We start from the raw sequence: 22,499 nt of genomic DNA, 5'->3' as shown, positions 1-22,499 counted from the left end.
TTATCCTCTCGTTCCCGCCTTGCCCGCCTGATCTCGGTCTACAAAAACAGAAGGAACAGCAGCGGGTGTCGGCAAGCGCAGGCCTGGCATTCCATTACCTGAAGTGCCTTAGTTTTTCTTTTTTTTTTCTCGTGTGAGCACCGTGTAAAATGCCCAACCGAGTCAGTCAAGGTTCCTAACGTTGCCGAGTCGTCAGCTGTTCGGTGCGAATACATGCAATTACACATGAACATGGCCGTAGGAGGACGCCTGGTCCGCTGGAGCATTTCACTCGTCCATGGCCTGCTGCTCCTCTTTCTACCTACGACCCTAGCGCTAGGCACCGAGTTCGATGTTCGGGAAGTCACCATCGACAGCTTGCACGATGCGCTCTTTAGCCGGAGCGTCACATGCAGAGAGGTCGTCTCCTCTTTCATTGCGCGGATCGAGGAGTACAACCCCCGAATCAACGCGGTCATCTCGCTGAACCCGACGGCGCTCTCGGACGCAGATGGCTTGGACGCCCGGATTGCCGCGGGGAACGTGACGGGCGCACTGTTCTGCGTCCCCGTGCTCCTCAAGGACAACTTCGACGCCGTCGGCATGAGCACCACGGGCGGGTGTCGGGCGCTGGCCCATAACAAGCCTTTGGAGGACGCGCCGACGGTCAGGGCTTTGAAGGACGCCGGCGCCGTCATCCTCGGCAAGACCAATCTGCACGAGATGGCCCTGGAAGGGCTGACCGTGTCGTCGTTCTGCGGCCAGACGGTCAACCCGTACGACCTGACGCGGACCCCAGGCGGGAGCAGCGGAGGGAGCGGCGCAGCCGTGGCAGCAAGCTTCGCCGTCCTCGCGACGGGGACCGACACGGTCAACTCCCTCCGCAGCCCGGCGAGCGCGAACGCGCTGTTCAGCTTCCGGCCCACGAGGGGCCTGATCTCGAGAGCCGGAGTCATCCCCGTCAGCTACACCCAGGACGCCGTCGGGGCCATGGCACGCAACCCCAGAGACCTCGCGGTGGCGCTGACGGTCATGGCGAGCGTCGGGTACGATCCCCGGGACAATGTCACAGCCCTGGCCCCGCCAGAGGCGAGGCAGAGAGACTACGCTGCGACCCTGCGATTGGACCGCAACGGCTTGGAAGGCTTGCGCCTCGGCCTGCTGAACGGCTTCTTCAACCAGACGGCCTCACCCGAGACGACGCCAGTCAACGACATCATGGCGAGCATGCTGTCCAAACTCGCGGCAGCCGGGGCCGAGATTGTAAACATCACGGATCGCTTTCCCAGTACGCTTTCGGTTGCGAAGCTGGACGTACAGGCATTCGAGTTCCGGGAGGCGCTCGACTCCTATCTCGAGGCGGCCGCCCTCTCGCACCCGGCAAGCTTCGGAGAACTGTACAGCGGCGGCGGCGGCGGCGAATTCCTTGTCATCCCGGCTCAACACCGCTTCATCAACAGGGCAGCCTCTTCATCGACCACTGACGTCGCATATCTCGACGCCCTGCGCCGCATCCGGAACCTGACCCTCGAGCTCAGAGCCACGTTTGCAACCCACAGGCTAGACGCTATCATCTACCCTGAGCAACAAAACCTCGTCGTCAAGGTCGGCTCGCCGTCACAGAGCGGCCGCAACGGCATCTTGGCCGCTCTGACGGGGCACCCCGTCGTCTGCGTGCCGGCAGGCCTGTCGCCTCCCTCAGACGACGCCCCTCTAGGCGTTCCCGTAGGCATGGAGATCCTCGGCCGATCGTGGAGCGAAGATCTGCTGCTGACCATTGCGAGTCGTATCAGCGAGCTCGTCCCGGTCCGCAAGATGCCCCCGTTTGCCAACGGGACCGCGGAGCACAGGGTGTATGATAGCGTGCCCTCGATCACCCCGAATGTAGCAAATATTCCTGAGGTGTATCCGCTGGGTGTGTTTTAGATTTCGCATCGTATTCAAGGACAAACGACGATGGATTTATTGACGCCTGTCCTCCTTCGGCTGACCAAGCCCACGTTGTTTGGTCCATTGTTTCCCAACACGACCCCATCTTTCAACGATTCCAGGGTCATCCGCCCCGTGTCATTCTCGAGGTTATCGTTCTCCTTCAAAACCCGATCCCGTTGCGGACGCTGTTGTTCCAATTTTACAAACATCTCGGCATGTCTTCACACGCAAACGTCGATCCCGAGCCTCTGCTGCTCCTGAAACTTCCGAGCCTCGTAGGCCACGATGTCCCAAGTCTGACACCCAGTCGAAGTTATCCACGCTCACACACCAAACCCGCTGGTGGCGGTGTAGAAGCTGTCCGGGGAAGCTGGCCGCTGAAGAAGCGGTAGGTCCGTCGACCTCCGCGCGGTTGCCGACACGCTCTGGCGGCGCGAGCCCCAGAGATCCGTCAGAGCAGTGCCCATGTGGCGCAAGCCTTTGTGAAGCTCAGTCAAATCAGGCAAGGACACCGAGTTCGCGTTGTGAAGACCGACTGGGGAGTACACGGCCTGGAGTTGTGCGTAATCCTCTCCATGGGCGTGATCTTCAACCTTCTCGGCCACACGAGTCTCGAGGTACAACGGCGAGGAACACTCGGTATCGCCAGCAACACTCCGCATGTGGTCCCGTGACTGCGCTGGGGAGAACGCTAGCTCATCCCGACCGGCATCTTCACGCAGTGGTTCGTCAGGGAGACTCGCCGGAGGGACCTTGGGCTCACAGTGTGCCGGAGGCCTCGGGTGCATATCTTCGGTCGGCATTGAGATTGCGATGTGGCGGTGCCCTCCGATTGTCGTTGCCGCCACCGCCGAGTCCGGCATGGCCATTAAGCCCTTCTTCGACTCGTTGTTCGGCCTGTATCCCTTCTTCCTCCTGAGCGACCAGAAAGAGAAGCGCTTGTGGCTTCTTGGGCACTGTTCTTCGAGGGCGTCCGGCACCGACATGGGGCCCCCCGGAGGGACGTCGTCTCGGGGGAGTAGTCGATCAGCTCTCGTATAGTTGCCTGTCTCTCTCTCGTTCTCTCCTTACTTCTCTTCTTCCTCCTTCTCTGGCTGAGGGAATCCGAACGGAGCACCTTGGTGAAGAAGTCGGAGGGCCCGGCCCGGACGGGAAGCGACCTGGGGCGCTCGCTCTCCTGTAGTGATGCCGAAGACGACTCCACGGTGGTCGTCACCGGCGAAGACCTGTCTGGGTTGGACGCCTGGCCACACTCGACGGTAACTGTGGTATCCCGCCGGACGCGGATACCACCGTTGTCTGCCGGAGACATGCCGGAAGGGCAGGCCTGGAAGTTGCTGCGCTCCAAAAACAAAGTGAGAGACTGATCAGCTTGGAGAGAATTGCTACTTTGACCGAGTCGGCCGGGCGCGCTTCACCTGGTACCAGCCTTCCGGATACGCACGGCTATGGTATGCATCACGGAGATGGATGGCAACACTCCAAGTGGCGTTGCTGCCGTGTTTCTTACTCGACGCGCGGAGGTTCGCAGATGGGACGAACCAGCGGGGTCTTGACGTAAACCACTTTCAAACTCGGGAAGAAAGAGAAGAAAAGCGGCGGCGATTCAGGGAGGAGATTGTCGAGGAACATACATCCTCACCACTCCAGTCCCTAAAGAAAGTGGCCGGCGTAGGCTGGTATGCCGAAGTCGCCATCGGAGCAAGAACCGTCAAACATGTCTTCCGAGCGCGGGTGTCAAGCAAGGGAAGCAGCGCCGTGATGTCAGAGAGAGAAGTCCCTAGTCGTCATCATGGAAACACAGTCCGTCAAAATGTTCAGCGTCATCTTGCCATCTCCGTCCTGCGCAGACACTCACTCGTGCACATTGTGCCCCGGTGAGAGTTGGGGGTAAAGCTTGATCAAACCAGTAGATATTTGGAGGGACTTGACGGTCGATATCCCATTGCAGAGATGAAGCTGAACCGACCTGTCCGCTCTCAATGCCTGTCCAGGCTTGGAACTCGGTCCTTCTACGGGATATACTGCCCCTTCAAAACGGTAACTGATCAATCCCTAGCCAACCACCAGCTTCTTCAGCCGGCAGATCGGCAACTGCTCGCGACAGCAAGGGGAATGAATACGTGCACAAGTCCTGCTGCTTCTGTGGAACCAACCCATGGACGGTTTGTGGCTTGGAAGAGGGGTACCGGGTATTGCCAGTCCAGTGAGTGGACGGGATTCCATCCGGCGCCTTTTTTACGAGGTTTTGATGGGGAGACATTACTCCTACTTCTCGAAGTCGCCACAGGTCCTACTGGCGCGTCCTCTTACTCTGAGCCACCCCTCGGACAGGGAAGCAGACGGAATGCCCGCTATCCAGCAGCAGCCGCCTGACCAGCCTACTGGGTACTGACGATGACTTGTTTTGAGTGTCCTGGGTTGCTGGCGAGGATGAAAGCCCGCGAGATGGCCACCGCGGCTCCTCCTATTCTTGCGGCCAGACCCAGTGTTCAAACTCGGTTGCCCTACCATTGGGTCTTGATCCAAGACCCTAAACCCCCGTCTATCATCAATCCACCTTTTTTTTGCTAGAATGAGTCCAAGTCCTCATGACCGTCCTGCGTACGCCGCAACCAATATCTATGCTATGCATGGCTCCAAAAGAGGAAAAACAGCCCGCGTAGGAAACATGATGGTCGGCCTAGAAATAAAACAAAGAAAAGAATAGAAGAAGAAAAAGAAGTTCAAAGCTACAGAAGATTGGCGGTACACTACCGTCGTCAACGTTTGCCTGGCTTTCGTCTGATGAACGGGTCTGCACCCGGCTTCCTTGGTGGCCCCTGCATAAACGTATTGGTCACTGCTCGCACATCACTGGGACCGATTGCCACTCACCTTTGGCGCATTGGAACCTGGATTGGGCGGCCGAGGGCCAGCGGGCAGCCTGACTTGCGGTTGAGCGGGCCGCGATGGCTGAGCAGGTGGCCTCTCCGGCGGAACCAAACCCAGCACTTCCATTGCTGAAGGATCAACTGGAGGTTTCGGTTGTTTCTGCCTACTCGGGCCTGTCGGAATCTTCACAGGGCCTTGGTCTGAGCTGGGATTCATCTGAAAGGTGGCTAGTGTTAGTTCGAAAACCAGGCTTGGTGAACGCCATTACCGTTTCATACCTTCTTCGTGCTCGGACGGCCGTCATCGTTTTCCTCCCGCGCCCGCTTCTTCCCCGCTGACCCGGTGGTCGACTGGATGACGGGGGCGTCTCCGCCCCTCGGCAGCATTGACGTGACCTCTCCCTTCTCATTGAGGCCACCGATGCCTGCACCGCGATATGGTAGTGTTGGAGGAGCCTGCGGTTCTTCCTGGGCCTGCGACTTTGCTGGCCCGGGGCCCAGCGGCGCCGGAGTACTGCTCCCCGAAGGTCTCTGCGGCGGAGACTCTGGCGCGTCTGTCATGGCGACATCGTCCAACGCCATGCCATCCTGGGGCCGGGGCTGTTCAGAGACTGAACCAGCAAATGTCGGTAGCGGTACCTTTTTGCCCGGTCGGTCGAGTAGCGCCAAGATGTTACCGCTGGTGTAGCGGTCGCGCCGCTTCGCATCCTCGATGAGTTTGCTCCAGAACTCGCCTTGCACCAGCGCACGAGAGTCACCCAAGATCCATAGAGACGACTTGGCGCGGGTCAGGCCGACGTTCATACGGCGAATATCCGTCATGAAACCGATGCCGCCTGTCGGACTGGCTCGGACACAGGAGAAGATGATGATTTCGCACTCGCGACCCTGGAATGCGTCCGTGGTGTTGAACTCGATCTCCTCGGTAATCCCTTCGCCGTATTTCTCCGTGAACCGCTGCCGGAGTCGGAGCAACTGGGCCTTATAGGGAGTAATGATACCAATCTTGCCCTTCAGCTCAACTTTGCCGTAGTCGGTACGGAAACGACGGTAAAGCTGCATGGCAACCTTGAGCTCCTCCTCGTTCACCAGCGACTGATTCTTGGGGCCGCGTGACTGCGAGCCCTTAACATCGAAGAATCGGTAAGGCCCAAGAAGTTCGCTTTCATGCCAGGGTTGCAGACGGAGCCGTCCCATATCGGCGCCGTCTTGTAACAGGCCCTCGTAAAATTCTTGGCTTGGAAACCTACTGATTTCTGGGTGCATGCGGTATTGCATGTCGAGCAGGTGGACGTCCTTGGCATGATTCTTCTGCATCCGCACGAACAAACTCTGGTCGTAACCGTACCTCGCAGCAGATTGCGAGAGCACTGTCGGGGGCAGCTGCTTCGGATCACCGACCAGGATGCACTTGGAACAGCCGTATTTGAGGGGGATGAGGGCACTCAGCTCCACGCACTGCGCCGCCTCATCGATGATGACCGTCTCAAACTCGACATTGAGATTCTTGAACATCTCGTGACCGCTACCGCTCAGGGTGGCGCAAAGAACCTGGGCCTTGTCGAGAATCTCTTGCTGGATTTGTCGGCGCTTGATCTCGACCTCGCGCGCAAACGTGTTTCCGTCATTCTTGTTGGCGTCGATCTGGGCGCCGATATGGGCCTGACGTCGTTTCAGCTCGTCGAACTCGCGCTGCAACTTCATGGCGAACGCGCGGTTATCGCTTGCCCGAGCTGCCTCGAGCTGAGGCCGCAGCTCGGCGATCTTCTCTTTGAGCTGGCCGGCCTCCTGGTGCAGTTTCTCGCGGTCGCTGGGGCCGCTATTATTGATTTCGCTGTCCAACCGGGCCTTGACGAGCTCGTCAAGTGTCACGTCTTTGACCGCAGCGTTAATCGCGTCGCTGCGACCCAGACGCAAGACCTCGATCTTATGAAACGTCCCATTCATCGTTTTGACACCAGATTTCAAACGCAGCACCAATTCGTCCACCGCAGCATTGCTGGGAGCGCAGACGAGCAGCTTCTTCGAAGGCGCTTGATTAGCGGGCGCGGCACCAGGCCTAGAGAGGGGCACCGCATTTGAAGACGATTTCAGGACCCCCGTCAGGAGACAGCCAACCATAGCAACAATGGTTTTGGTCTTGCCAGTTCCCGGCGGCCCCTGAATCAATGTAAACCCGTCGTTCTCTTTGGCATTCAGGATCGCACGCGCTTGGCCAGGATTAAGTTGGTAGTTCTCCATGACGCCCTTGACCGCCTCGTCGCCAAAGGTCAGCATCGGCGACGGCTGCGCTTTCAGGACTTCGTCCATGAGGTCATAGTACTGTAGGCTCTCCAACGCGGCGTACTCGCGTTCGATGGTCGTCATGTTTGTGATCTTGACGACGTTGAACTCAGAACCAGGAAGGAGGGCGGGCAAGATCTGGTTTCCTTTAGCGTTCAGACGGTAGACGACTTCAACGGTATCCTTTTTGTAGGTTGTCTTCCAGATACGTGAGAGACAGTGCAGCTCTTGCGGCTGATTGAGCGGATCATGCCCTTGCGAGATAATAACAATGTCTCCCTCAGATAGACCCCTGTCCTTACTGACTTGAGCGGGCACGGAGGCAGTAACCTCCATAAACTTGTCGACCGTCATGCGGCTGAGCACCTTGATGCCAAACGGTTTGGACGTGGCCTCGTCCTTGGCAGTGACAAACGAACGCCAGGCCTCGTTGATGAGCAGGGGAAAGAACGTTTGCTTGTAACTAATAGGGTCCGGGTAGGTGTCGGAGACGCGGTCGCACCGGTAGCCGTTGGGAGGGTCATTGCCCTCGTGGAAAATGTCCCACTCCAGAATTGCCTGGTGCAGGACGTCCATGGGCGGAATCAAGCGCGCCCGCATGTCCTTGGCCGACCTCTGAAGCTTGACCTTCTTCACAGGACCCCTCTTTTCGGCCAGCATGAGCATCCGGCGGCGTTCTGCCTCACCAAGATTCTTGTTCCCGGCCTTCGCTTTGAGAGCAATCTCTTCGTCCTCGGAGTCGTCTTCCTCTTCCGAGGACGAACCAACCATGATCTCGTCCTTGACGACCGGCGCGTGATCCTTGCCCCGGACACCGGCGATACCCTGGAGACCGGAGCCTTCTCCGGGGACAGTCTTGGGCGGAGCTCGCAAAGCCTTCGCTCTGGCGATGGCCTCGGCATCTCGCTTGGCCTTCTCCGCCTTCTCCCTAGCCCTAGCTTCTTTGATGGATTGCTGGTTGGCCAAGATAGCCTTCTGGTCCAGTTTGGTTGGCTGCTTAGGCTTCGGAACTTCCTCTCTCAGTTTTGCCATCAACGCCGAACCGCGTCTCTCAAAGTTGGGGGTTATGGCGGCAAGGTGATCTTTGACATTCCCCGATGATAGGCTCAAGCCCATCTTGGAGAAATCAATCTTGCTTTGCTTCATCGACCGCTCGTTGGCTTCCTTCTCTCCGGATTTGGTGCCCATAAACTGTTCCTCAATCACTGCATCCTCCCCGAGCGCCTTGAGCAGCTCGATCTTCTGCTCGTTGGTCAGATTCGTTTTCTGAGCATAATCTATCCTTCCATCGTTAAGCTTCCTCTTCTTGAGCATGCTGTCGAGGTGCATTATAGTTCTGTTGGGGAGAACCATGCCGTTCTGGTTCAATCTTGCAAGGAGCTTCTTGATCATCTCGATAATACCCATGATCAGGTACTTATCCCTGAGCTGCAGCATGTCGGTAAGGGAAAGCGAAGCTCGCAGAGGCGGCTCTAGAACACCCCTCATCGCCTCTGCTGTCGCATCCCCGTTGGTTCTTGCGATATCGTCGACGCTATGTTGGCTCAAAGCTGAAGCCATGACTCCGTCTTGGGCGAACAGCTTGTTGCCCAGTTCCATGACGTCTCGACAGAAGTCCTCCATTATCTTCTTGTCGACCTTTTCGTGCCACATCCTCATCATCCCGAATGAATGGTCCACGATACGCCACACGCACTCCCACCACCGCTTGACAGCAACGCGCTCCTCGTTCGTGAGCACCTTACGCCTCAGCTGACCCGAAGAAGGGTCACAGAGGCCGTTCAGGACAAACTCGCTGCACTTCAGGGTCGGCAGCATATGGCTCCAGGGGCTACTAAGATCCCTCTTGGCGGTGAGACTGTTTGCTGCCTCCGAGAAGGCATTCAAGAAGGAGGTGAAATAATTATCTAGCATCTTGCCCACTGCCTCCGATGGGAGGCTCTCATCCGTAATGGCCTTTAGTAGTTCAAACCCAGCTTCGCGGATGGTATCTTCGCCGTGGATCAGCGACGACATTATGGGACGGATGGCCGACCTCTGCGGCTCTGAGCAAAGCTTGTCCAGGTCGGCCTGCTTGAAATCGGACAGGCGGCCGAGCATCCTCCCTATCGCGGCCGTCTGCTGCTGATACCTCTGATTGAATTTTTGCTGGCTCGGCTTGAGTTGCTCTTTGCGCTTGGGGATGAAGCATTCGATGTTTCTCAAGGGCAAGGTTGCCATGAGCATGGCCTTCGCTAGCTCGAGGTGCCCGGGCTGTCCGTACCAGAGCATCTCTAAGAAGGACTCCCAGAGTGCTCCGGAGTCCCGGTTGACGGCATCTTGGACCGGTTTTCCTTCGATCAAAGCCCTACACTCGATCTCGGTCGCCCTGGAGTCAAGTGCAAGCGCAGAGTGGATAATGCCCGTGGCGGCTTGAGAAATGCCGATGTTGAGAGTGTCTCCAGGTTTGAGACCGGCGGCTGTGATGATCACATCACTGTACTGTACTACTCGGTTGAGTAACTGGTTGACCATGATGAGCGCAGTGCCCGTGTCGAATGGGTCCTTTTGATACAGGTAGCCACAGAGCGACTCGTTGAGGGCAACCAATCCTGCCAGAGTGCAGGTCGTCTGAGTGGCTCGGTCGGCGGTGGGATCGCGGCGGAAGGTGTCGAAAAGATGTCGCAGAAGCGATTCGCACACATCCGAGCGGTGTATGGAGGGCAAAGAGCGAATATATGCCTTCATCCAAGCGGCCAAAGCCGGCACCTGACCGTCCTCTTCGGTGACCATCATGTCCGGGGTCAGGGACTTGTTCAAGAAGCGGCGAAAGGCCGGGCTTTTAAAGATCTCCTCGATGAACTGGTTGGGAGGGACCTGATCAAAAGCACCCCAAAATGCGGTTGCGGATTTTTCCATGAGCGCGCGAAGAGCCTTGAGAACCATGGCCAGGGCCTCCTCAGAGTCGGTAACCAGGTGTTCGAGGGCGAGAAAGTAGACGCTCGGCGTCACCTCCATCGCCCGAAGGGAATTGATGATTTGCTTCTCGCTCAGGGACTGAAGGACGAAGGAGAAGGCTCGCCAAAACTTGCATATCCTGTCCGGACTGGGCATTCCTCTGGACAGGGATACCTTCAATATCGCGGAGGACAAATACGGGCAGATGGCCCAGTCCCACTCCTGGTCCGTGAGAGAACCAGGTGGCCGCTTTTCCCAAGCGCATTCTGCGAACTTTTGTCTATAGGAATCCGAGGATTCGTCGAAAAGAAAATAGGTCATGGTGGGGATGAGGCCCCCTTGCATTCGCAGGGGCTTTTTTTGTTGCGTCTTCTCGAAGACGTAGTTGAAGTCATCGAGGCCCTCGGGGCGGCTAAGATAGTCGATGCTGCAAAGAGCCTCAAAGAGAGCCAAGACAGCCGACATGTCCAGGTCGGCCAGTTTAGCCGACGACATCGGGCCGTGGGCCTCGAGGAGTTGCCTCGCTTTCCGAAGGCCCTTGTCTATGCGTTGCTTGTCAAAGTCACTGAGCATCTTCCGCATATAATCGACCTTCTCCGGAGCGAGGTGCCTGTGTGGGAGACAGCAAGGATCAGTTTCCGTTCCGTTCCGGGCAAGGCACAACAGAGGAGCAATAGGGTCCTTACAGGCCGTTGAGGTAGGGGTCACGATTGCGATGCCAATTCTTAACACACGAATCGCATCCTCTGAGACATTCGTCCACGGCCTGTGTCCAGTTATCCAGCCATTCCCCGGCCACCTCCCTCCCGAGGCCCATCAAGATGCTGAGGTTGTAGACGTTCTGGAACCGGGCCTCGTATTCCTCGATTCGGCGTTTCTTCTCCTCGACCGATAATCCGTCTTCATCGGGAACGTCTGGCTCATCGTAATTGGCAAAGTCATCGTGGTTCACCTTGGGGCAGCAAAGGTGAGCGTCGGGTGGTCGGTCCTCGAAGTCACGGTGCCACGCAACGGCCGACTGGAGAAGAGCGCTCGACTCCATGGCAACCACAAAAATGAGGAGCGAGAGCGACTTGGTTCGGATGAAGTGGAGGTGGAGGAGAAAACTCGAGAATAGGGACCTTAGTAAAGGACCAGACCATCCTTCGGAGACCCTCCGTTATTCTGGGGATGCAATGCAAAAAGAGCTTGCGGAACAGGGCTGAAGGGCGGGTTCGTCTGAAGAGGAAACAGCAGAATTCAAGCCTTGAAAAGCCCCAAACAGGCAAAGAGAGCGGCCAGCACAATCGAAGACGATAAAAGAAAAAAAGACCCAGAGAAGCCCGGATACGGCAGGTTCCCCAATGCCCACCAAGTAGGTAGTATCTTTTCCGGTGCGGACCGTCGCCCATCCAAGAGCGCACAGCTTCGAGCTTGGAAGGCGGGCAAAAGCGGCTTGGCGCGCGGTCGCGAAAGATTAAGCGGCTTGACGCGTTGATTCCCTGTAATTCGTACGGAGTACACCGTGACTCTGTAGGGCAGAGCTCTGGCACAGCGACTGTAGGCCCGTGCACCCTATTATCTTATCTCCTCGGTGCTCTGATTAAGCCTTGGCCGCGGTTCCAGGAGCCGTCGGATGCCATCATAGCAATCCCGCTGAAGACGATATGAGAACTTGCAAAAAAGGGACCGTACGCCATGCTTTCGGAATCCATCTACACTACCTGAGTCCGATTTGAACCACAGCGTCTCAAAATGCTTGTAGGTTGCATCGCCCTTAACTAAAATAGCTAACCCCCCACAAGACCTCGAAGAACAGTGACCCGAAACCTGTACAGTCCCGGTCAAACATCATCTCTAGCTACAAATCAAGTCCGCGCTTGGTGCTAAATGCTTGCAAAGCCTCCCGGGCGATATTCTTTCCGAGATTGTGCCAGATCCACACACACGCTTCTTGGTGCCCTCAGGATCTGCTCGGTGCCCGCCCCCCTCTTCCCAGCACATGTCTCCCTATTCCCCCTGGACCTCCTCTTCAATGTCCACGTCTTCCGTTTCAGAACTAGCCTCTTCCTTGACTCCCTCCATCTTCTTGATCTGTTTTGCTTTTGCACCCGCTTCATCTTTGCTCCGGTCGAGCAGGTGCTCCAGCGGACAGTCCGGGGCCTCGTTCCAGTCTCTTGTCCCGGGCTTGGTGGCCTTTCTGCATTTGAAGCACACCTGGCCGTGCCTAATGAACAGTTGATGCAGCCCGTACTTGAGGTGGTCAGGAACCATGAAATCGCCGTGCCGAAAACAGTTGTCAGGATCGGCATTCTCCGGTACCCACCCCAGCCAGCGGCAGAACTTGTGAACATGTGTGTCCACGGCGAAGCATGGCAGTCGAAGACAGAACAATGTGACGCAAGCCGCTGTTTTAATTCCGACTCCCGGATAGCTCACAAACTTGGCCATGGCTTCGTCCTTGGTCATGCCGTGCATGTGGTCGAGAGAGAGCAGCTCCCGGGCCTTCTTCCCTGCTTCTGGGGCTGGATCTTGCATCATGGCCCGCTGAACATTCTCTTCGAATACGATGTCAAGGATCTGCTTTATATGCTTGCTTTTCTTGGGCCCATTTCCGGCGACCTTGATAACCTGTGCAAGCTCTTGGTGCGATGACAACCGGACCTTGTTCCAGTCGATGCTCCCTGCACCAGTGCCTTCCTGGCGGAGTCCATAGTGGTTGGCCAGGTTCTTTATGGCTGCGTCTGCGAGGGACATGAGAGTATTGCCGCTAATTAGCGTCCTCAAAAGGGCGTCGAGAACGCAAGGAACCTCGCCGCAGCCGGCGACTTCTAAAGAAGCTGCGGGGAGCTTCTCTGGCTGCTTTACTTCGCCATGCAATTGTGCCAGAATTGCGTGCACTTCTTCGCAGTCTTCAGGTGTTGGAACCCTTCTGTACGGGTATGGCGTGAACCCAGGTGTCAAGCCGTATGGGTTGTCCTTGCCTCTCTTGACGATGCGTCTCAGGTTAGGGTCCAGGAGTTGGCTGGCATCCACGATGATTTTGCCCGAGGTTCGAGTGATGACGTTGTCCTTGATTGTGATGCCCCTGATAATCAGAACCTTAGGCATGGGTTGTATCAGTGATGCTCTGTCCTCGATCTTCACCGAGTTGGACTTCAGCTTCCCTTCATGAAGATCTCGGATGTCGGATTCTGTGCTGCCAATCGGCGGTGTAACTCGCATCCGCTTTCGAGGACGTTCATCCTCCTGGTTGACGAGACGGCCGTTGGCCTCTTCCACCTTCACCTGAGCCCTGGCTTTTGCGATCCGAACCCTCAGGTGGGAGTACCTCGCATGTTTGGGCGTGTGTGCCTCGGCGTTGGAGTCAGGCTGCCCAGTCACAACGGAGCCGCTGTGGTTTGATGGCTCTAGATCGGGCAGCAACTCCATAGTCTCGGAAAGCATCACATTTTGGGGAACAGAAGCGCTCTCGTTGACGACTTCAGAACCCATACCATGAGGCAGGGCCCAGCCGCCTTTGACCCTCTTGGGCTGTTTTTTCCCGCCGCGATTGGGCTTCGTGGTGCCTTTGGCGACCTGGCTCGAAGCCACCAGTCTGGCGGTGGACTCTGAATCTCCGATGGCTACCAGAGTCTGAGCGGCCTCTGCCGGTGCCGCATGGGGTCCATTTTTGCCGCCGACATCTAGGGCTGCACTGGCAAGTTTCCTTCTGGCCGCGCGTGTCTGCATTTTTTGCGGCAAGCTCAGTCACGCTCAGACCTGTAAGTCTCTGAAAATACAAGTTTTTTGTGGAATGATGCGTTCCAAACTGAGCACAGAATAGGGAAGTGCCCGTAGGCTGATTGCGTGGAAGGACTCGAATTTCCGGTTCTTGATATATCGTAAGGAGCTGGGAGGAGATCTGTAACTGAGGCGCCTGCTAAGGGAGAGAAGTCGAGTGGATGGGTGAGGTGAGTTTAGTGTAGAGAGAAGGGAAGGCGAAGGGAGAGGAGGTACTGACAGTAAATTCAAGAGTGCCTAATTAAAAAATTCATCGAGCCAAGTCGCCAATCTTCGTTTTAAGAGGGATAAGCATCGAAGCATAGATGGAATGCCTGTCATAAGGAAGGAGTGTGCGAGCGAAACGGAAGTTGCCCACCTACCCGCCATTCCAGAAAGTACCGGAGCCACATGAAGATCACTCACTATCTGGATACCTCAGGGATATACGTGAGGGCGAAGCAAGACAGCCAACATGCCAAGCTGCATGTGCCTGCATGTGTTTGGCCTTTCTCGGTTCTCTCCTGTTGCTGAAAGGTACCGCATGATCAGACAACGTCATCAAAACTGTGTCATATGCTCGCCGGAAGTGTAAGGTCACTTCTGAGTAGGCTGAATGCAGCGCCTAACCATACAAGAGTTCTGCTTCCCTGGAATAAAGATTGCGACGGGAGCGTCAAGATAGCTTATATATACAGCTCAAAGGAGAACAAAGATTGTCTCTGAGGTCTCAAGGACTAGCTATAAGCGAGCACACAGTATTGCGCACATAAAGGTATTTTTATTGTGATACTCCCTAATAAAAGTTCGAGATTGAGAAAACTTAATGGGAACCAAGCAGAATTAAATCTATCAAACATTTGTCATAGCGTACAAGCCTGCGTAACAACAATGCAGAAGCAAGCATCGAAATGGCTGAGCCGTTCCGCATGAAGTTCCTTACCTCAAGTAACAAGACTATGACAGTGGTAGAAGTAGGGAACGTTGTCCTAGAGGTTTGAATGATTAGCCAGGACCCAGAGAAGTCGCCGATTTGCTAAACATCTTGACGAGTGTAACAGATCAGAGCATTTCTTCTCCTCACAGACGAGCTCAGCAGTCAAGGTTTTGTCGAATTGAAAGGGGCATCATGATAAAAGAAACCATCAATGATGCTTGAGCACAAAGGGCTTACCTGTTGTTGACATCCAAGAACAAGCAGTGTAATGAGGGTGTTGGCAAGCAGCTGACTGTTTGCTTCCTCAAACAGCTCTCAGAGTAAGGAGACAACTGTAGCAAGAGGGCAAAATTGCGCGGTAAAAACTTGTGGTGGGGCGCTTCTGGGCCGCTCATTGACTCCAGCACGGAACGGATCCAGTCTCTCCGGCACGGCTAAGCATTTCGATGTCTAACCCTAACCCTGGTTGTCGTCGCAACGAACTTTCAACCACAATCACTTGTTGACGTAACTTCCTTAGCCCCTGAATATCCCCTAGTTGTCGCCTGCGCGCACGCTTTCACCTCTTGCTCAATAGCTCACTATGCAACAACCATAAAGCAAACATATTCTTTTGATTTCTTGTCATATGTTAGGCCCTTTCCTAGCGACAAAAGCCTGCTATACCGCATCAGTGGTAACGTGGTGAGCGAAACTTCTGCACGCTGTTGTCTAAAATCGGGGTAGATGCTATGGTACAACAAACCTCTTTCTTAAAGAATTAAAGAAAATGTTTCCTTTATCTATATAAATTATTCTCGTTCTTTGTGTCTTGTAAATGGGTTCTCGTGGGCTGTTGTTGCCGTAGCCGATGTTTGAAGAACATCGGACGAGCAAGGAGTGCATCATGAACGGCTGTGGTATTGGGACCGATATGAACATTGAAAGTGTTACTCAAGAAAACAAAGATGAAATTAAAAAAAAATAAAGAAAATCAAACCCGGTCTTGCATGTACATGTGCTCCTGGATGACCAAATGCCAGCTTGAATTGCCCCTATTATCAGCTAGCTTTGTTGTCCCCAGATCTATCTATGAGCGCAATGTCACCTAGTGCCAACTATTAAAGGTTTCGAGCACTGCTAGCTATGACAAAAGATACAGATGCAAGAGCAGCGTTGAATAGCCAAGCGAGCTCTGCTAGCCACACTTCTCTCGGCGCTACACGAAGTTTCCCCGCTCGCAGTCATTTCATCCATTCGAGACAATTGTTGCCGAGCTTAACCAAGGGAGAACGATTCTTGAAATACAATCTGCACAAGCTCCATTTTTGGAACAAACCGAAGGAATTCTTCTCAGGCCCTCAAAGCAATGGCTTTCTCGGAAGCTGTTCTACCCTACCAGTTCCACAGAGCTTTATGGCGCCTTTATCCTTACTATCATTCCGTTCTTTTGACAGGAGTATGCGCACTCTATCTCGCAAGGTCTAGCGCAGAACCGACATTTTCTTTGCGGATGATCTGGGTTCTAAATCTTATCAAGTCCTGATACTTGGATGTTTTTATTCCATTTTTTTATTTTCCTGTTGACTTGACACCGTGCTCCTAGGACGAGCTCTCTCCTTTTCTGGTCGCCTCTTCAGAATGGGGCAATTCGACGAAGAGGTACATCAGAAGCTCGCCGAGCTCAGAGACTGCTTTATCGTCCGACACCAAGACGCATGCAACAACGATCGCCAGCGGAGTTCCAGTCCGTCGGAGTCTGTTGATGACAGGTCTGAGCTCGAAGCCGCTCTCGAGGAGGATGTCTCCCACGTCATCGACCTGACCGGCGGGGACGATGCCCCGGAAGTCTCGGCCGAAGTCATCGTCCTGGAGGACGAGGCACGGGAGTACAGAAGTTACAGGCTCCCCAACGGGATTCGACTCGAGCCGGGCAAGACGGTCCAACTAAGGCAGCCCGTCGACGCGATCCCAGACCGCAGGGCCCATGTCGGGCTGGCTCAGGCCATCAAGGTCCAGGTCGAGTTTGTGAGAATCAGGTCCATCAGAAGAAGAAGATCTGCAGGAAGCTCGGATGTCGACATCCACGGCATAGGCTTCTCGAGAAACGAGACACTGTGCGGCATGCTACCACCACGCCAGCCGGACGAGGTCACCATGATCTCGGTGTTTGACTACCCGAGCGCCGCCCGTTGGGATCAGCAGCATTCGCTGGTCAAAACGAGCGCCAGCAACATCCTCTGCGCCAGAGAGCTCAGAATCACAAACGCGCCGTTTCCGGACCACGGCGCCGGGTCCGGACCATCCGGCCACGGAAGCCCGGAGAGACGGTGGGCGGAGAAGCAGGCCCCGCTGGTCTGTCGTTTCCGGTTCCAGATCCGATACGTCGGCAGCAGCAGGGACAAGCCCCTAGAGCACGCCCTGATCAGGATCGGCGAGGACGAGGCAGACCCGGACTGCAAGATACCCGACAGCATCAACCTCAACCGATGGCGGGGCGGCAAGGTCCCCGGGGGGTCCCACAGACCCGGCGGCGGTCCTAGTCAGCCAGTCTGTGATCTGGAGTCGTCCGAGCCGGGGTCTCCTCCTCGCCTCTCGCGCGGACAGCGCTACACCGCCGGAGACGTGTTTTCGGGCGCGGGCGGGGCCGCGAGGGGCATCGAGCGCGCAGGTGTCCACCTGGAGTTTGTGGTGGACAACTGGAACCACGCGGTCGAGACGCTCAGGAGCAACTTCCCCCAGACGAAGGTGTACGCGCTGTCGGTGGCGGACTACTGCGACTCGGAAGAGACGAGGGGGAAAAAGGTCGACCTGCTGCACCTGTCGCCCCCCTGCCAGGTCTTCTCTCCGGCGCACACCATCAGCGGCAAGGACGACGAGGCCAACATCGAGGCGTTCCTGACGTGCCCGCGGGTCGTGGAGCGGAGCAGGCCGCGCATCTTCACGGTGGAGGAGACGTTCGGGCTGCTGTGGCCGGCCCACCGGGGCCACCTGCACCGCCTGATCCGCGGCTTCGTCCGGCTGGGCTACTCGCTGCGCTGGCGGTGCGTCCGGCTGTCGAGCTACGGGGTCCCGCAGACGCGGCAGCGGCTCCTCATGATCGGCTCCGCCCCCGGCGAGCCGCTCCCGCCCTTCCCCCCCTACACGCACAACGAGCGCGGCACGGGGGGCCTCAAGCGCTGGGTGACGCCCGCGTCGGCGCTGGCCGCCGTCTCGTCGTCCCCGGCGCTGCGGCGGCACCCGCTGCACCGGCCGGACCGGCGCAAGCGCTTCGCGCGCCCGAGGGAGCGGTGGGACCCGGCCACGCTGGCGCGGACCATCACCTGCAGCGGGGGCCAGAACCACCACTGGAGCGGCGAGCGCGACTTCACGCCGCTCGAGTACGCCGTCCTGCAGGGGTTCCCCGTGTGGCACCGGTTCCGGGGCAAGCGCCTCAAGAAGCAGATCGGCAACGCGTTCCCCCCTTCGGTCGTCCGGGTCCTGTACGAGCACCTGGTCGACTGGCTGCTGGTCCAGGACGGCTTCGACCCCGCCGCCGTCCGGAGGGAAGAGTACGCCCGCGCGGGGATGCCGAGCGACCTCTCCTCGGACAAGTACGTCTGCCTGATGGACGACGACGACGACAACAACAACAACAGCAGCAGCAGCAGCAGCAGCGAGGCGGCGCGTCGGACGACGGGGAAGCGCAAGCGGTGGATTTACTGTGTGGACGGCGACGACGACGACGGTGACGATGATCTTGTCGAGATGTGGACGGCCGAGGACGGCAATGGCACCGAGGAACACCCCTACACGCTGCTGGACTGACCGATGTGGAAGGGATCGTTCCTGCGGTACAAGAGGGACGGACCATAGCCTGTTGAAGAGATGAGATTGGGGAGGGGGTTGTATACAGGAGTACGGCTGGTCGAGGGGCATGAGACGGGTTTGAGCTTTGAAATGTGCGTGTTTCAGTTTCTTTCCTTCTTCTTGCTTTCTGAGCGGTTCTTGTCGGAGGAAGAGTGTGCCGGTTACACGAAAGGCATTCGAAATGTCGTGGCTAGGAGTAGAGAGGATATTCGCATCAGGTTGTGGTTCGTTTACTTGGGTCTTCGATGGGGCATCGACCTGGAGTCTGAACAATACCGGTAGAGTAATAATAGTCAAGTTCGCTGTACAAGCACGATGAGGCGACATACCCGGAGGTGTCTGATCGACAAAGAGGACATTGCGAGTCGTCAGGCTGGCATGGCAAACTTCGCACCACACCGTTCGTCGCGAGTTTGCCCACGCGATGAATATATCTTGGACGGCATACCCAAACAATGACCTGCCGACTGTATAGAAGCTCTTCTCTTGACTTCACGAAACGGAACCAAAAAACAGGCATTCCCGTGCCTCTTCCTAGTGCTATAACCAGCACTCCAAAAAGCCAGAAAAGAAAAGAAAAAAAATTACCCTGGGGTTGGCACTAACCGGTGCCTTCTGATGATAATACCTGCGCTATAACCCAGTAACGCCTTGGAGACCCTGACCCGAGATAAGGAAATGAGGAAAGGAAGATAAAAACCCGTCCCCGAACGTCCGAACGATGACCATGAAAAGAACAAAACAAAACAACCCCCTTACTCCTCTACGCTCACGGAGCTATCACTCTCGTGACCAGCGTCATGACCGATCTCCTGACCGGCCTCCTGCGCCTGCTCAAACTCCCTCGCCAGCGCCGCTTCGAGCTCTCCTATATCCTCCTCCAGCGCATCGTCACCGACTGCATCCTCGTCGTCGTCCCCTTCGTCAAACGTGTACCGATCCGGCTCGACAGCAACGGGACTATCCTCCCTCCTAACGGGCCGAGGAGGGCTGGCCTGCCGGGCCGGCGGCATCTCGTGTTGCTCCTCCTCCCCCCCCTCCTCCTCCTCCTCCTCTTCCTCCTCGTCTCCGTCTTCGTACTCGTCACCCTCCTCATACCCTTCCTCCTCGCGCATCTCGACCTCGTACCCGCCCGCTAACCTGGTGTCGAAGTCGTCGTCCTCCTCCGACTCGCGCTCCTTAGCAAACTCGGAGAAGCGCCTCGTCACGGAGGCCGGGAAGGTGGGTAGGTACTGGCTGGACTCGCGGAAGGCGGCCGGGTCGCCCTCTGGGTACTCCACCGTCAGCCCGCCGTCGTCATCGTCCTCCTCCTCCTCGGACTCGACGGGCGACAAGGCCGGCCGCTTCGCCTTCTTGTCTGGTTCGGACTGGGATGCGGACGGCTCGGGCTGCTTCGGCTGCGCGGTGAGGTCGGGAAGCGTGAGTTCCACGGCCTTGGCCGTCTCGGTCTGACTGTCCTCCTTGGCTTTTGGCGTTTCGGCGCCTGGAGCTTTGCCCGCCTTGGCCTTTGTGGGTGTGCTCTTGGTAGCAGCAGTCGCCTTGCCTGCGCTGGCCTTCTCCGCACCTTTTCCTCTCGGCTTCTTTGGGATATTGGGTGGCTTCACTTCGAGGTGGGGGAACTGCTGGCGCAGCGTCTCGGCATTGGTCTCTGTCGGCGTGCGGGTGATGTTCATGTGGAAGGTGGACTCGACCTGGTGCAACACGAATACTTTGCGAGCGGGGTCAAATATGAGGACATAGTTGCCGTCGCCGGTCGTTCGCACGCCATTGTACTGGTATTTGTTGCCCTGGTCTTCGAAGCCGAGATTGAAGGAGCCGTCCTTGGCGGATTTCTTGAGATGCAGTGCATTTGGTGCGGAGTCTGACGAGAGGGCTGGCCGGTGATTGTCTGTGTGCGGATAAGGGAGTCAGCACCGATCAATGATGGTGTCAAGAGAAGAAACAAGCCGTCGGCGGCCACAATGGAAAGCATCATTAAAGTGACGAGTAGACAACTCACATCTGATGCCGACGTATGCGTCCTTGGATGGTTTGCCCAGTAGGGCATCGCTGAGAATGACCGGGTACTGGCCGGGCTTCGTTGGGTCCAGAACTCCTTGAGCAGCCATGGGGCAATTGTTGGGTGTTGGAGGTGGTTCGCCGGAGTTGTGGAGTTTATGTTGGCGAGACCGGGGATGGGCGGGCGAAGCAGGCGGCCAAAGGGTGGGCAGGCTCGGCAGGGGATCGTCAACAAATTCCCGGAAAGCGGGTGTTACGTAATTAGCGAGCGGATTAACTAGTTGGATCCTGGGGATCAAAGATCAAGCGATCTGCGGGTTTAAGTGGGGCTTCCCCGGATATCCCTGGTAAATTTTAGGTATTTTTACGGAGTAGTGTACACTAGAGTTAGTTATTGTGTATGGTACGGAGTATTATATGCCAAGTAGTATCGTGTTGTTTGTAGTGTACTCCGTATAGTATGAAGTCATGTATCCGGTAAGCGTTTAGCTACTCAATGAAAGGAATTGAACACGACTGAACGGGAAGGAGCAATTATATTCTTGCCAGTGTATTGATTGAAAAGCCACCGTGCCGTCATTGGATGCGCACATGCGTAATCACAGAACTAAGCAGCCCTCTGCAGCTTTGCCTACGTGCGGTGCTCTTCCTGAGGTAAGATGTCGTTTGCTTATGCAATGGAGACGTATACGCGAATGAAAAAAATAAGAAGGCAAGCAAGATTGGGGAAACAAGAAAAGTGTCTCAAAGCAAAAGTCGCAAGCTTCCCCCATGCAACCATGCCATCAAATTTTACACGAAAGGACTTCGAATCAGGCCCTGTCTCCTCTCTCTGCAACTTACGGCGTTTCATGCACCGAAAGGTGCAGTGAGGAGCTGACGCCCGAGGGCTACGAGGCCAAATTCACCAGGAACAGACCCTCAAGATGCCCGTACGACAGCGCACAGTCCTTGACCGCGGCGTCATTCATTCGTGACGCAGGTGCCCTCGGCCATGGTCAAGTACGGAAGTACAGAGGCTATTTTTCTCTCCTCACCAAGACGCCAAAAAGCCACTCGACTGCCTCGATCATCATCCTTCGGCCACACCAATGTCTCCCAGAATGCAAGGAAAGAAAAGAGGTGGGATAAAAGAGGGGGGGTAAAGGGAATAAGCAAAAGAAAAAAAAATAAATAGGTCAAGAAGAACCTCTCAAGAACCTCTATGTTGCACCATCTTACTCTGAAGAGGTGACAAGGAAAATAAAGAATTGTAGTGAATGCTGGGGTGACCCTTCAAACTTCAAGAGATGACTACTCTCGCGCTGGCCGTCCTCAGCGTTCCGCTCTCCATCTGGGCCGTCGAGCGTGCCTACAGCTGGCTGATCGCGGACAAAACCTCGCCCAGGGCGTCATCGTACCTCCTCTTCGCCGGCGTCGCCTTCGCCTTCGACATGCAGAGCCTGCTGCTCGACATGACCATGGACTCGTCCACCGACTCCGACTTGCTGCTCGGCCGCTCCACCAACCTGCTGACCCAGGCCTCGCCCGAGGCCCAGCAGTTCGCCAGGGACTTGAGTACGCCAGCCGCGAGAGCGCCAAGACGGCCTTTCTCGGCGAGCTCATGTACCGCCTCCCCCACCCGTCCGTTTCTACCTCAAGAAGGCCGTAGCCGAGAAGAAGAAGGAGGAAGAGAAGGGGGAGGAGAGCGGCGAGGGGGCGAGCGACCGCGGATACGTTTTTCTCTACGAGATGCTCAAGGCGAACCCGCCCGAAGAGTACATCGTCGACCAGATCCTGTCGGTCCTCATTGACGGCCGGGATACCACGGCGACTGCCATGTCGTCCGTCTTTTACTTCCTGGCCCGGAATGCTCGGGCGGTGGAGAAGTTGAGGCAGGAGATCAAGAGCGTGGGCGTCGAGGAACCCACCTGGGAGCAGCTGAAGCAGATGAAGTACCTGAACAACGTCATCAAGGAATGTAAGTCGCCCAACCCCCTCCCCCCTCCTCC

At 56.4% G+C, this 22,499-nt stretch overlaps 6 protein-coding genes across 6 annotated transcripts in view; 3 read left to right on the top strand and 3 right to left on the bottom strand.

The window, feature by feature from the left end:
* Positions 1-149: 149 nt before the first annotated feature.
* P884DRAFT_274699 (amidase signature domain-containing protein) lies at positions 150-2,933 on the top strand (the record flags this gene model as incomplete). Its single annotated transcript, XM_069442759.1, has 3 exons — positions 150-171; positions 314-1,898; positions 2,912-2,933. The coding sequence occupies 3 exons, from the start codon at positions 150-152 to the stop codon at positions 2,931-2,933; spliced, it is 1,629 nt and encodes a 542-aa protein (XP_069300996.1).
* A 1,417-nt stretch (positions 2,934-4,350) lies between these two features.
* Positions 4,351-11,361, bottom strand: P884DRAFT_216374 (SEN1 N terminal-domain-containing protein). Its single transcript, XM_069439308.1, has 4 exons — positions 10,691-11,361; positions 5,064-10,614; positions 4,789-5,001; positions 4,351-4,733 (listed from the first exon to the last, which is right to left on the bottom strand). Exons 1-4 carry the CDS (start codon positions 11,044-11,046, stop codon positions 4,674-4,676), a joined length of 6,180 nt encoding a protein of 2,059 aa, XP_069300995.1. The 5' UTR covers positions 11,047-11,361; the 3' UTR covers positions 4,351-4,673.
* Positions 11,362-11,977: 616 nt separating this feature from the next.
* On the bottom strand, positions 11,978-13,819 carry P884DRAFT_311574 (DNA glycosylase). Its single transcript, XM_069445202.1, has one exon. It carries the CDS (start codon positions 13,713-13,715, stop codon positions 11,994-11,996), a length of 1,722 nt encoding a protein of 573 aa, XP_069300994.1. The 5' UTR covers positions 13,716-13,819; the 3' UTR covers positions 11,978-11,993.
* Positions 13,820-16,030: 2,211 nt separating this feature from the next.
* P884DRAFT_311567 (S-adenosyl-L-methionine-dependent methyltransferase) lies at positions 16,031-19,148 on the top strand (the record flags this gene model as incomplete). The annotated part of the gene is made up of 3 exons (XM_069445201.1): positions 16,031-16,143; positions 16,410-18,328; positions 18,557-19,148. 3 exons carry the CDS (start codon positions 16,031-16,033, stop codon positions 18,790-18,792), a joined length of 2,268 nt encoding a protein of 755 aa, XP_069300993.1. The 3' UTR covers positions 18,793-19,148.
* Positions 19,149-19,265: 117 nt separating this feature from the next.
* Positions 19,266-20,618, bottom strand: P884DRAFT_191861 (RNA polymerase II transcription elongation factor-domain-containing protein; the record flags this gene model as incomplete). The annotated part of the gene is made up of 2 exons (XM_069437624.1): positions 19,266-20,398; positions 20,510-20,618. The coding sequence occupies 2 exons, from the start codon at positions 20,616-20,618 to the stop codon at positions 19,266-19,268; spliced, it is 1,242 nt and encodes a 413-aa protein (XP_069300992.1).
* A 1,179-nt stretch (positions 20,619-21,797) lies between these two features.
* The window catches only part of P884DRAFT_266650 (cytochrome P450), a gene marked incomplete at both ends in the record, with an annotated part of 1,353 nt that continues 651 nt past the window's right edge, over positions 21,798-22,499 (top strand). The window contains 2 exons of the mRNA XM_069442045.1: positions 21,798-22,065; positions 22,109-22,468. Of these exons, the coding sequence (XP_069300991.1) occupies positions 21,798-22,065; positions 22,109-22,468 (628 nt within the window). The remainder of the gene's footprint in view (positions 22,066-22,108; positions 22,469-22,499) is intronic.

Source organism: Thermothelomyces heterothallicus (genome assembly GCF_042370625.1).
Source record: "Thermothelomyces heterothallicus CBS 202.75 unplaced genomic scaffold P884_scaffold_2, whole genome shotgun sequence".
Lineage (NCBI taxonomy): Eukaryota > Fungi > Ascomycota > Sordariomycetes > Sordariales > Chaetomiaceae > Thermothelomyces > Thermothelomyces heterothallicus.
The sequence above is the reverse complement of the archived record's forward strand: the minus strand, read 5'-3'. Positions and strand labels throughout refer to the sequence as shown.

What these genes read in the sequence shown, in the direction of transcription:
- P884DRAFT_311574 (XM_069445202.1), bottom strand. Translation starts at nt 13,715, where the DNA reads ATGCAGACACGCGCGGCCAGAAGGAAACTTGCCAGTGCAGCCCTAGAT.
- P884DRAFT_216374 (XM_069439308.1), bottom strand. Translation starts at nt 11,046, where the DNA reads ATGGAGTCGAGCGCTCTTCTCCAGTCGGCCGTTGCGTGGCACCGTGAC. An exon ending in GACCCCTACCTCAACGGCCT is followed by an intron (nt 10,615 to 10,690) that starts GTAAGGACCCTA and finishes TCTCCCACACAG; the next exon opens with GCACCTCGCTCCGGAGAAGG. An exon ending in CAGGTTCCAATGCGCCAAAG is followed by an intron (nt 4,734 to 4,788) that starts GTGAGTGGCAAT and finishes ACGTTTATGCAG; the next exon opens with GGGCCACCAAGGAAGCCGGG.